Source organism: Gadus chalcogrammus, chromosome 8, assembly GCF_026213295.1.
Source record: "Gadus chalcogrammus isolate NIFS_2021 chromosome 8, NIFS_Gcha_1.0, whole genome shotgun sequence".
NCBI classification, from domain to species: Eukaryota; Metazoa; Chordata; class Actinopteri; order Gadiformes; family Gadidae; genus Gadus; species Gadus chalcogrammus.
This window is the reverse complement of record NC_079419.1, coordinates 9,959,145-9,972,781: the sequence shown is the minus strand read 5'-3', so window position 1 is coordinate 9,972,781 and position 13,637 is coordinate 9,959,145. Positions and strand designations below refer to the sequence as shown.

Genomic DNA, 13,637 nt, shown 5'->3' with positions numbered 1-13,637 from the left:
AAATGTACAAGTAAAGGCCTGCCATTAGACTTTAGCATGGTAGCCAGCTAGCGCTTGGCAGTGAGTTGAAATGTATGTCATTAATATCTCTATGAATGTTATATTTATCATACAGGTGATAAATTGAAGCAAAATTATACAAAACAGTGTGAGAATAATAAGGGCTATTTCCAACGTACAACCATAAAAAAGGTTGATAAGGGATCTTTAATATTTCTGCACCTGTAGTTAGCGGTCTGATCGACAGGGGGCGGTGTCTGACCGATAGGGGGCGTTGGCGGTCCGTCCGTGGCGGTGACGTAGCCGACGCGTCACAACAGTTCGAAGGTTACCAGGAAGTCAGACTCGTGGGTGTCCCCGTGTGCGACAGAAAACACAACCTTTAACCGTAAAGACGAGGCGCGGAGGAGCTCACTCGGATATAAAGTAAGTGAATAAAGTAAAACAACACGCCGTGGTCAACCTGTGATCCGTCATCACAGGATGACGTCAGGGTTTGACCAGCATTGGGCTCAACACGCTGGTATCCCACTTGTTTCACAACACGCTGGGACCCGGCACTGGTTTCTGTCTGATTAAACATGGTCATACCTCATCGGTGCTGTTTGTTCATACGGGCTGACATGAGGGGTTAGGTACCGTTAGGGGATGGAGTCAGAACAGAGGAACGCGCTGTGTCGTGGAGGCGCTGATAGTTGGCGATACAAACACACAGCTATCTATGGAATTGGTCTTTACATCAGTTTTGTTTATATCTTGATTTAGTCAAGTGTGTATTAGCATGTATTTCGAAGCAATCCTTAACAAAAAACATTATTCAACCAGCCATGCAGCTTGTTGTCATGATTGTTTTTAACGGAGATGCGTCACTGTTGATCCCATTGGTACCAGTGAGGTTCCTCACCTTCCTCTGGCGCTACTCTGAAAACACGGCCCTGAACCACATGGATGTCCAATGTGGCTGCATTGCTACTTTGTTAATCCGTTTTGTAAATATTAAAACTAAAGTTTGACACTGGTGCCCCAGGCCGTATCCTACTTGATAGACCTACTTCAGATTACGATCTTCAGATCAAATTATCCCTGTTGCCTACGTCCCCACCAGGTGTGTGATGTTGATCAACCATTTAAATCGACCCTATTGTGACATGACACGTGGGTGTGTCTGTACATCAAACATCCAACCAGGTGTATGATGGATCGATCCGCCTACCGGTCCATTAGTTGGTACACTCCACTGGCTAGGCTGGTAGGTTGACCTATGACCTCACTAGTGTACATCTAAGGTGGACTATCCCGCGAGTGCTTTTAAAAGGAGTTATCAACATCATACCTGTTGATACATTATAACTCCTCCCTTTTAGCCGACCAATTGTCTTCAGCGCTTCCTACGCTTAGCGTAGTCCCTCGCTAGGGTCGGTCCCTCGTTAAGCGGTCTTATTAAGCGCGGTCACTCGTTAAGCACGGTCTCTCGTTAAGCCTGGTCTCCGGTTAAGCGCCCTCTCTCGCCCCGCAGGCGGCCATGTCGTCCTTCACCTGCATCAGCTGCCGGGTGGTGTTCGCCGACGGCGAGGTGCAGCGGGCGCACTACAAGACGGACTGGCACCGCTACAACCTGAAGCGCAAGGTGGCCGAGATGCCGCCCGTCACGGCCGACAACTTCCAGGAGCGCGTGCTGGCGCAGCGGGCGGCGGCCGAGGAGCAGCTGACCACCGCCGCCGCCACGCAGAGCTGCGGTACCTGCAACAAGAGGTTCTCCAGCGCCAACGCCTTCCAGAACCACCTGCAGTCACACAAGCACCTACAGGCGGAGAAGCAGGCGGTGCAGGCGGCGCAACGGAGGGTGGAGCAGCTGAACCAGAGGAACCGCGAGAAGGGGCTGGAGGGGGAGGAGAAGGGGCTGGGGGAGGAGGCGGAGAAGGAGAAGGAGGAGGTGGTGGAGGACCGCGACGGCCAGAACGAGGCCTTGAGGCGGGCCCTCAGGGAGCAGCAGAGGACCGGCCCCGCCCGGGGCGAGGAGGAGGCCCCGGGAGGAGCAGCAGCAGGAGGAGCAGCGAAGAAGCCACGGGCCGAGAAACCCCCGAGGCTGGTGTGGCTGGAGGAGCAGGCGAGGAGGGGGGGCGAGGAGGAGCCCACCGTCCCGGAGGGTGAGGAGGACACACACACACACACACACACACACACACACACACACACACACACACACACACACACACACACACACACTAATAATTACCGGCTCGTGTTTCCAGACGACTGGGAGGACGTCGACGGCGAGGACGACGATGATGACATGGACGATGATGACGATGACGAAGAGGAGCCCGAGGTGATGAAGGAGGAAGGAGAAGCGGCGGCGCCGACCTCAGACCCCCAGCCCCCCGTGGTGGTCCTGCCCGGGTCCCTCCCGGTCACAGAGTGCCTGTTCTGCCCAAACCACTCGCGCTCGTTGCTGCGCAACGTGGCCCACATGACCCGCGAGCACAGCTTCTTCATCCCCGACCTCGAGTTCCTGGTGGACCTGAAGGGCCTGGTGCAGTACCTGGGTGGGTCTGGGGCTCTGGTTCTGGGGGGGTCGGGTCCAGTACCTGGGTGGGTCTGGGGCTCTGGTTCTGGGGGGGGTCTGGTCCAGTACCTGGGTGGGTCTGGGGCTCTGGTTCTGGGGGGGTCTGGTCCAGTACCTGGCCGTGTGCGTGTGCATGTGTGTGTGTTTACTTACGTGACTGTGTGTGCGTCCTGCAGGGGAGAAGGTGGGCGCGGGGAACGTGTGCCTGTGGTGTAACGAGAAGGGGCGGTCCTTCTACTCCACGGAGGCGGTCCAGGGTCACATGACCGACAAGAGCCACTGCAAGCTCTTCACCGAGGGGGACGCCGCGCTGGAGTTTGCAGACTTCTACGACTTCAGGTAACGAAGGGGATGCCATTAGGGGTTAGATTGTTGCGACATTGGGTATTGAACCCAGAACCTCGGCAGGCTGTCGAACACTCGTATAACTAGATTAGTTCCCCCGGCCTTGGAACTCAAGCTCCTCCCCCGTTGTCTCTCGGCCAATAGGAGCAGCTACCCGGACCAGGAGGGCGAGGACGCGGAGATGAAGGACGGAGACCTGGACTCTCTGCTCGACGACAAGGACATGGACTACGACGTTGGCACACTGGAGCTGACCCTCCCCTCAGGTGACTATGCCCTCTCCTGGCCCCGCCCACAGCACAGGGCCCCACCCAAAACACCAGGCCCCACCCACAACACCGGGCCCCGCCCACAACACCAGCCCCTACCCACAACACAAGGCCACGATGGCTGCTTCATGTTAAATCTCTCGTTGGCTACGTTCACCTCAGTCTTCTGGATATCGCTTTCACAAGTCCATTAACTGTACTCAGATTCTTTCACAATGACATTTAAACACACACACACACACACACACACACACACACACACACACACACACACACACACACACACACACACACACACACACACACACACACACACACACACACACACACACACACACACACACCATCTCAGACACTCGGATGTTTAGTCACTTCAGTCTCTCGGGTCATAATGCTGAGTAACCCTCCTCTCTCCCTCCTCCTCCCCCGGGGCCCTAGTCAGCTGCTGACATGACTCAGCCCTCCCCCACTCTTCCCACCGTCCTCCCACACCTCTTCTCCCCCTCAACATGCTCCTCCTCTCCCACCTCCTGTGTACTCTGTCAGTTCCCTCCACCCATCATGAGAACAGAACAGCCTCCTTTGCGCTCCTTTCAGTCCATTCTATTAAATCTGTGTCTGGAGACAGACAGAGATTTTACACCACATAGTACCACAGTATTACACCATCACAGTATACTACAATATATACTATATGGTACTATAATACTGATGCAGTATTACTGTGATGCATGCATCAGTGATGATCAACGTGTTGGCGTTACATTACATAAGGAGTGAGAGACACTCAGAATAGAGCAAAGTTAACCAGACTCCACCCTCATGTAGATGAGGGCGCTCATTGGGGATCAAACCCACAACCTTTCCCTTACCACTACCCCACCACGACCCCAACACCCACTAAAACCAGTGATCAAGAACCTACTAGTACTTGGACTGGTCTGGGCTGGTGCCCAGGTACCAGGCTGAATACTCGGCTGCATCAGAACACATCCACCTAAAGACCACTTTTCATAAATATCTGATAACCTGGGGATCTAACCCAGTACCTTCGGGTTCTGGGGGACCCGCACCACACTCTCTACCGTATCATGGCCGTGACTACTAAGCCCCGGTATCCAGTACTCCCCGGTCTACCCTGAGATCCTGGGCCCTCAGACTCTGGGGGTCCTCAGACCCGGGGCCCCCTCAGACCGCCTCGTGCTGACCCCTCCCGTTGTTCCCAGGGGCCCGCATCGGACACCGCTCCCTGCTGCGGTACTACAAGCAGCGCTTCGGGACCCAGAGGGCCGTGGTCCTGGCCCACAACCGCAACGCCGTGGGCCGCGTCATGAGGCAGTACCAGGCCCTGGGCTGGCAGGGAGACCGAGGTAAGACCCCCGACCACCGGACCACCAGGGAACGACCTGTAGCACTCACTGCAGGGTTAGGGGTGCTAACCCCTGGGTAGAGCAAGGCACTCTCACTGCAGGGTTAGGGGTGCTAACCCCTGTGGAGCTCAGAGGGTAGAGCAAGGCACTAAGCCTTGGTAAGGGTTGGTGGTTCCCTTCCCTGTGTTGTAGACCAACGTCTGTTGTGTTGTGTCCTCAGGGAAGAACGGCTTCCACACGCACGCCCGCGACATGCCGTACGTGCAGAAGATGAAGTCCAGGTGGATGCTGAAGATGGGCATGAACCACAACAAAACCAAGCAGCACCACTTCAGGATGCAGGTCCTGTTCTGAGCCCTGACCCGGGATCGGGACCGGAGCACAGCGACACGTGGACCGTGGTTTCTCTTTGTACTGACCCTGTACTGACCCGTATGGTCCAGACGACACGGTCGCCATAACCAAGACAGACCAGGTCACTGCCACACCAGTTAACAAGGACCTTGTAACAAAAGTCGATACGATCACACACACGGTCCCACTTAACGCATTGGACACAACACACAACACACGTCCCCACAACCAGGGTGGACTAGATACCTTCACAAAACCCAAGGTCTCAAAACCACAGTGGACTAGATACCAACACAACACACGGTTCCTAGGATGTTGATTCCTTGCGTTTGTGGAGAAGAACAATGCATTGGAGATCAGGAAGTTGTATTTTGTGTAAATGTTTCACCTAAATCTTCATATTTTTGGGGGGGAGAATGAATAATAAACTAATGTAGTTGCTATATTATTTGTGATTCCTTTATTAGGAAAATAAAGTTCTCTTGAGTCTCGATTTTTTTGTTTCTTTGTAATGAGGTGCTCCAGCGTACAAACTGGTGGCCATTGAGCAAGGCATCAGTGGGTCAAGACCCAAACACATCATGGGGTCCCGACCTCATGGGGACTGAACACCTCCTGGGAGAGGATCCAGGGGCATCCCACAGCGGCCGTTCAGAACCACAAACAACACTACTCTTACTTCATGTCGAACATCTTCACTCTCATTCTCCCCCTTTCTGAACTCCTCACCTCCTCCCTCTTCCTCACCTCCTCCTCCTAATGATGTCTTTGTCACGACGAACCCTTAATGAGCCAAACCTGCCCCCACCTCTTCTGCGGTTCCTCCCACTCAGAGCTTGGCAGGCCAACGACCACTTCCTGTCGGTTTGGTTGGGCGGGGGGGGGCGTGTTTGTGGCGTGGGGGGGGTACGCCCCCCCCCAACCAGCAGGGAGCCCTGTAGACATACAGGCAGCGCCCAGACTAATAGCCCAGGATGTGAGCGAGAGAGCTCAGGAACATTAGCAGAGCGGATCTTGGAGGGGGGGGGGTTCTTGTGGGCACGAGACCGCCGTTGAAGACCGCCGCGCTAATGTCCTGATGAGTAATGTTCTACTGTTTAAGGGCCCCCAGGACTGTGTGTGTGTGTGTGTGTGATCAGCCGTCCTCCTCTGATCGATGTCATCACCTGATGACGTCATGACAACGCAGGTACCGCTGACCTCCGTAACCACGCCACTTCCTGTCCGCTACATCCTGTCTCCACCGTTAGAAGGCTGCGGTTGTGCTGGGCAGCTCCCAGTAGAACACTGTGGCTATACTGGCCAGCTCCCAGGATAACCAGAAGAAGGCTGTGTTTAGCTCCCAGGGCCCACCATTAGAAGACTGTGGCTGTACTGGCCAGCTCCCAGGATAACCAGTATAACACTATGGTGAGCAGACCCTAGCAACAGTTGGACTCCCTAAGGGACATCAACAATAATCTTCCTTCTCCTGATGAACCTTCTTCATCAACACTACCACATACTCTTCATGAAGAACCGCCAGGCCTTCGTCCTCCTATTCTCACTCCTCTTTCTCCTCTTCCTCCCTCCTCCTCTTCTCTCCTCCTCTTCTTCTCTCCTCTTACTCCCTCCTGATCTCCGTTGAGCCCTGGGGGCCTTCAATTAGCCGGAGGCTCTGGGCCCTGATTGGCTGAGGGAGGGTCGTTTCTTTGGCTGCGTAAGACTATTGCTGGCCTACACACCGCATATCTACTACTGGGATATACAAGACACTTACTGGTGGATGTGGGGAGCATCCCAGTACAACCACAGTCTTCTACTGGTGGACACTGGTAGCTGTCATTTAATAACGGTTACCTGGTCCAATACAAACGTCATTTAATAACGGTTAACGGTTGGGAGAGGCGTCAACGTATCATTACAACGCAACGGAATGGCGACCTGTTCAACCACCTGTGAGGAGGGGGGCGGGGACCCCCGGAGGTAAACCCGTCGACCTGCACGATGACATCATCTATAAGGCAGCAGCACGAGCGGCAGGATGCTGTTGGATGGGGGGGGGTGGGGGGTAGGTCGCTAGCTACATCACACCACATACATCTTCTCACGCGCAAGCCCGCATGTACGCACTCTTCCCTCCCTTGCGCCGCTCCAGGGTGTACACCGCCGTGCACGTGACACAGCTTATCCTCTTTCACGCGCTCCCAGTTCGGTTCCGTCTCGCGGGAGAGAGGACGCTCGTTCATCTGTGCGGATGGGGCGCGTGTGTCTGGCCAGTTATCACCTTTATCCAACCGCCGGTTACCTTGGAAACGAGACATAGGTGAGTAAAGGAGGGCGACTATGTGGTGATCCCCGACGGCTCCCGAGGCGCTCGGAGATCCACCGTATCCAGGGCGATGCACGGCGGCCGACCGGACATGATCTCCGGGGCAGCTGTTACCGACCAGGAGCGACGACCGGTGTCACGTGCGCAGAGCTGGCCGTCCGTCCTCAACTTTGTCAGAGTGCCATACCTTCACCACGTCACGGGGCGTAGCGGGGGGTAGGGGGGGACACGACACGTCTACCGGGGGGCGGTGAGGCTCGCGGCTCCGTCGCTTCGGTGGGGGAACAGCTTCGCGTGAGCATCTATGGCATGCGATTGCGTGTCGGCTCTGAATCTCACGATGAGCGCCGAGGAGGGAGAGGCGGGAGAGACGGGCCCTGCCACAGGGGGAGAGGAGCCGCGGGAGGGCTGCACGACGACAACTGGCGCCACGGGGGAATACCCGCGAGGACGCCCACGCGACGTGGACGAACCGCGCGAAGGGTCTGGTGGGAATGAACCGGCGGGGGAACCGGAGAGCGACGGGGAGGACGAGGATCGGGAAGAGGAGGAGGAGGGCGCGATGGGGGGTCGTCTTTGCGGGGACAAGTCCCCTGCCGCCCTGCACTCCAGCAGCAGCAGCGAGTCCTGTATCCCTACGCCAAGCTGCCGGATCTGCTTCCAGGGCGCCGAACAGGTGGGCCACACACTCAGACTGGTCTACACCTGACCCAGTAGGTGGTCTAGACTCAGCAGGTGGTATACACACTCAGACTGGTCTACACCCATCAGGTGGTCTAAACACTCAGACTGGTCTACACCAGCAGGTGGACTACCATTAGTACTCAGACCGATTTAGGGGCTGCCTAGTTAGAGTGTGATCGCGGAGCGTCGGATTGGCCGGATTCAGATGAAGTACAGCACCACGGACAGCTACCGTCACAAGCTAGTTCATAGCATTAGCTCGATCGCAGTAACCAGTTGGAACGATGCTTGAATGCAGTGATATAAAGTCTACAGGTGTGTGTGTGTGTGTGTGTGTGTGTGTGTGTGTGTGTGTGTGTGTTATAACTTTGATAGCGAGCAACTGCAGCACAGAACAGAAACAAGTTGGAACCACTTTCAACCAATCAATTAACAACTGTCAATTAGCACTTTAAAAACATTAATGACCAACAGTTAACCAGCAAATAATGACACCTTGAAACTAGCAGTACAGAAGATCTGGTGGGATTTAGGACTAAATGGGGGTTGCCTGGAAACTGGAAGGTTGCTAGTTTGATCCCCGGCTCCGCCGAGGTGTCCCTGAGCGTAACCTCTCACCCTGACGGCTCCTGACGAGCTGGCTGTCGCCCTGTGTGGTGTACTTCGCCGCCAATGTGTGAATGTGTGTATGAACAATTGTGGGTCAGCTTTGGATAAAAACGTCTGCTAAATGTAATTGAGATCAGATTGGATTAGCGCGGTATCGATGCAGATATAGGTCCTTGTTGAACATGCAACAGTATTTGTTATCAGTTTGGTCCGACTTGAACAACAGTTGTTCAGGAATACAAACATGCCAACGATTGCCTCATAGGGTGATTCACCACGATGCAGTCAGTGACTTGGTTGAGAGGGCTGGTTGAACTGAATCCCTGATTGGGCACTTTACAGAGAAGGCTTTTAAAGGTTTGTCTCTAATGGACGAGGCAGACGTCATAGGTTAGCTCATCTATCCGACTAGAAGGATGTTTACACCGGCTCAACTGTTGAGTCAGTCGGTCAACCTGTCTCTCTGTTATTCAGCCTACCAGTCAGTCAACCTGTCTGTTAATCAGTCAGCAAGTCAGTCAACCTGTCGCTCTGTTAATCAGCCTGCCAGTCAGTCAACCTGTCTCCCTGTTAACCAGTCACTAAGTCAGTCGACCTGTGTCTCTGTTAGTCAGCCTGCCAGTCAGTCAACCTGTCTCTCTGTGAATCAGTCAGTAAATCAGTCAACCTGTCCCTCTGTTAATCAGCCTGCCAGTCAGTTAACCTGTCTCTGTTAATTAGTCAGTTAACCTGTCTCTGTTAATTATTCAGTCAACCTGTCAACCTGTTTGTTAATCAGTCAGTCTGTCAAACTGGCAGCCTCCTCGTCAGTCAATCTCTCCATCAGTCAGACGGAGAGATTCAGTCAGTCGATCTGTCCGCCTGCCTTTCTATCCTTCTGTCAGTCTGTCCAGTAGTCCCGGTCCGTCAGTCTGTCCAGTAGTCCCGGTCTGTCAGTCTGTCCAGTAGTCCCGGTCCGTCAGTCTGTCCAGTAGTCCCGGTCTGTCAGTCTGTCCAGTAGTCCTGGTCTGTCCGTCTGTCCGTCTGTCCAGTAGTCCTGGTCCAGTAGGAGTCAGTCTGTAATCTGAGCCCCAGGCAGCAGCAGCAGTGTGTGTCTGTGTACCGGTGAGGCCGAGGCACGCGGTCTAAGTGAATATCCTGCCTCCCCATGTGGCCCTCAGTCTATTAGCTCTAATCCAATCCTCCACCTCCGGCCCTGTGCAACCATATTGGATTTCAACGCAGGGACATGGCCCACTACCGGCCGCAATGCATTGTGGGGGACTCCAAAGGACCAAGGGGGGCTGGGTCAACGTGATGGAGAGTTTGAACAACGTAATGCAATGTATTTTTATCAATGGAGGTTAAACCTGTCCCAACCTCCCTCCCGCTTTTGGATCATGTATCCCGTTTCACTCGCCTCCGATAACGGAAGCTGAAAGCGCCGGTTCACTCAGACTCCATCACCAGATTCCCGCATCCCTTTTGAAGCTCAAATTGAATGCCGACAGATCTGGAGTGCTCTCACCGCACCACACCACCACCCTCGACTCTGGTCGCCTCCCCCCCGCCTCCGGGTGTTGGTTTGATTTTCGGACTGGGAGATGGATGGTTCATCTTGTTCATCGATCAGGCCGGCGTCACTGGGGCCTCACTGTGAGCCGCCAGGTAAGCACACGGCCGTGAAGAACGAGCTACCAGTGACCGACCTTAAGAGGCTAATAATACACTGCGACGCAGCGACCCGCCATTGGCAGCTCCGACCTCGATGCCTTCCGCAGTGGGCAATGATAAACTGCATTTATACAGCAGTCCTCTAACCAGTGGCGACTTTAAGAGCTTAACAACATCACCTAACATTCACCCATTCATACATACATTCACACACCGACGGCGGTGTCAACCATGCATGGACAGCCAGCTCGTCAGGAGCAGTAAGGGTGAGGCGTCTTGCTCAGGGACACCTCCTGTTCCCACCGCCTGCTGGGACCAGGGCTGAACACTCAAGGTTAATAGAAACATCTGTAATGAGTGAGGAAATGGGATCCATAGCGGGGCGTTTCAGAGGCATTTTCATCCGAAGTGGTCCCGGTATCGTACCCTGAGGTGCACCCTGATGAAGAGGGCTGTCTACCGATGAGTGAGCCGGTGGGAGAGGCCTTACAATGCAGGGTTCTTTGACCTTTAGAGTCTGACGTTACACAGGGTCTCTGTGCTGAGCTCTGTTCATTAATTTACTCATTGGGCTTTGAATCAAGGTCATTGGCCCTAGCCCCTTTCATCACGTTTTAATTAGAATTGAGCGTATTTAGGAGACAGGGGGAAACTCACGGCCGTCTTTGATTTGTGCTCTGCTCTCGTGTCTCCCAGACAGAGAGGTCTTTTGAAAATAAGAAGCCACCTTTCCGACCTCTTGACCAAATGGTTCAGAACCCTTCTTAGATTCAAACGATAGCTTTATTAACCCCAGGCATACCAACAATGGGTCGACTGTGTGATCAGACTCCCCTGACCAGGTTTGAACCGTGACCTTTGACCTTTGACCCACAGGGCGACCTGCTGAACCCGTGCCGCTGCGACGGCTCGGTGCGCTACACCCACCAGACCTGCCTGCTGAAGTGGATCAGCGAGCGCGGCTGCTGGAGCTGTGAGCTCTGCTGCTACCACTTCAACATCCTGGCCATCACCATGAAGAGGCCCTGGCAGGTAACCGCTTGCCGCTAGCCAGCGCCGCCGGCCACACAGGCCAACCGATAACAACACTGCTAACCGCTAACAACCCTGCTAACCGCTAACATCCCTGCTAACCGCTAACAACCTTGCTGACCGCTAAGCACACTGCTAACAGCTATCAACACTGCTAACCGCTAACAACCCTGCTAACCGCTAACAACCTTGCTGACCGCTAAGCATACTGCTAACAGCTATCAACACTGCTAACCGCTAACAACCCTGCTAACCGCTAAGCACACTGCTAACAGCTATCAACACTGCTAACCGCTAACAACCCTGCTAACCGCTAAGCATACTGCTAGCCATTTACAACACTGCTGACTGCTAAGCACACTGCTAACCACTTATCATTATGCTAACCGCTAGGCACACTGCTAACTATTTACAACACTGCTTACTGCTAAGCACACTGCTTACCGCTAAGCACACCGCTAACTGCTTACAACACTGCTAACCGCTAAGCCTACTGCTAACCACTTACAACACTGCCAACGGCAAAGCTCACTGCTAGCAACTCTGCTAACCGCTAAACATACTGCTAACCACCTAGAACCCTGCTAACCCCAGTGCCAGCCACTTACAACACTGCTAACTGCTAAGCACACTGCTAACTGTTAGCAACATTGCTAACGACTAAGCACATTAATAATAACAGTGCTAACCACTAACTGAACTACTACATGCAATGCTAACGGCTATTGACACTTCTAACCGCGATGCACTGGAGTTTTAGGGCCAAGGGAACCCTGAGGTTTACAGCACCAGGCTTCCCTCGCCTCCCGCTGTTAATGACGCATTAACGAGATATTGTTTTTACAACCTCCACTCCCCGGAGCTTGCGGCTTCAGACCAGGCCAAGTAATAGACTCCAGTAGGGACAGTAGGGGAGAGAGACGAGAAATCTATACCTCAACTCAAGAGCATCAGATATAAAACATATTTACAACAAAAACAACAATAAATCCTACATTTATTGGTCAACTGTATTATATATGAGTATTGATTAAGATTGTGCCTGCTGATTTGTTGTTTTCTTGTTTCTACATCAAGTATTGATTTGAAACTTCTTGCCAATGTATTGATTACAGAGCATCAGGCCATGCTTCTCCGACTCAAATAATGTCGATGGGTGGAGTCTGGCAAAATCGTAAAAAAAGAAGAAGAAAATTAGAACAGTCGCTGATTCATAGTCCAGTTCAGAATTAGCGGCAATAAACCAAAAAGCTCTGTGCCAACCACCAATAAAAACCCAAAAGAAGAAAAAGAGTCCATCAATGCTAATGGCCTCTCTCCTGCCCTCAGTGGCAGAGCATCAGCATCACGCTGGTGGAGAAGGTCCAGATGGTGGCTGTGTTCCTGGGCTCGCTGTTCCTCATGGCCTCCATCACCTGGCTGCTGTGGTCGGCACTCAGCCCCCAGGCCCTCTGGCAGCGTCGCGACGTGCTCTTCCAGATCTGCTATGGCATGTACGGCTTCATGGACCTGGTCTGTGTCGGTGAGCGCCCCCTAGTGGAACCCTTGTTTGAGTGTCACATGTCATCTAGAGCAGTGGTTCTCAAACTTGATTTACTAGTTTACCCCCTTGTTCTAGTTTTCAGTGTAAACATGAACATTAAAAGTTTATTAAAAAATTTGTGCGAAACTTGGGCCTGTGCTTTATGCAACTGTTGGGTTAAACATTTTAATTTATTAATTTTAAGACATTTTCAGAGTACCCCCTGCAGTACTCCAAAGTACCCCTAGGGTTAAAATCCTCCCTTCCCTGTGCCTTAGTGACATCACAAGTGGACGTGTCCACCTAGATGTATGACGGATAGATAAGCAACCTTTGCTACAGTCCACTGGGTAGGCTGGTAGACTGTTCTATCCAGCGAACATCTAGGTGGACACACCCACTTGTGATGTCACTAAAACACAGGAAAAGGCAGGTTTTCAAACGGCTTGTAACGGCCAATCACACTCCCACCTGGTGGGACCGGCGCTGCTGGTCCCGGCCGGTCTGACCCCGCCTCTCTCCCACCTCCCCCCAGGCCTCATCGTGCACGAGGGCGCGGCCGTGCACGGTGTCTTCCTGCGCTGGCGGGCGGTCAACCTGCACTGGGACGTCCACAGCTACGACAAGGCGGCGGACCTGGAGGAGAGCAGCGCGGGGGGCCCCGCCGCCCCCCTCGTCCCCCGGACTCTCTGGCTGCCCCTGGGCCCCCTGGGGGAGAGGCCCCTGCAGACCTCCGAGCTGGCCCCCAACAGCCCCTGGAGCTGCCCCTGCTGGCCCTACCTCTGCCCATGCGGAGCGGGGCCCGGCGGGGGGGGGGCCCGGGGGTCCGGGGAGGTGGTGGTGCGGGTCACGTCGGTGTGATGTCACGGAGAGGACAATGGCGAGGGAGAGGGGGGTGGTCCGGACCCAGAGTCCTGTTGAA

At 53.9% G+C, this 13,637-nt stretch overlaps 2 protein-coding genes across 2 annotated transcripts; both read left to right on the top strand.

The window, feature by feature from the left end:
• Window positions 1–78: 78 nt before the first annotated feature.
• znf622 (zinc finger protein 622) lies at window positions 79–5,556 on the top strand. Its single transcript, XM_056596730.1, has 7 exons — window positions 79–426; window positions 1,517–2,147; window positions 2,253–2,546; window positions 2,743–2,905; window positions 3,056–3,177; window positions 4,407–4,550; window positions 4,771–5,556. The coding sequence occupies exons 2-7, from the start codon at window positions 1,523–1,525 to the stop codon at window positions 4,902–4,904; spliced, it is 1,482 nt and encodes a 493-aa protein (XP_056452705.1). The 5' UTR covers window positions 79–426; window positions 1,517–1,522; the 3' UTR covers window positions 4,905–5,556.
• Window positions 5,557–7,555: 1,999 nt separating this feature from the next.
• marchf11 (membrane-associated ring finger (C3HC4) 11) lies at window positions 7,556–13,576 on the top strand. The gene is made up of 4 exons (XM_056596271.1): window positions 7,556–7,891; window positions 11,038–11,193; window positions 12,523–12,715; window positions 13,251–13,576. The coding sequence occupies exons 1-4, from the start codon at window positions 7,556–7,558 to the stop codon at window positions 13,574–13,576; spliced, it is 1,011 nt and encodes a 336-aa protein (XP_056452246.1).
• Window positions 13,577–13,637: the final 61 nt, after the last annotated feature.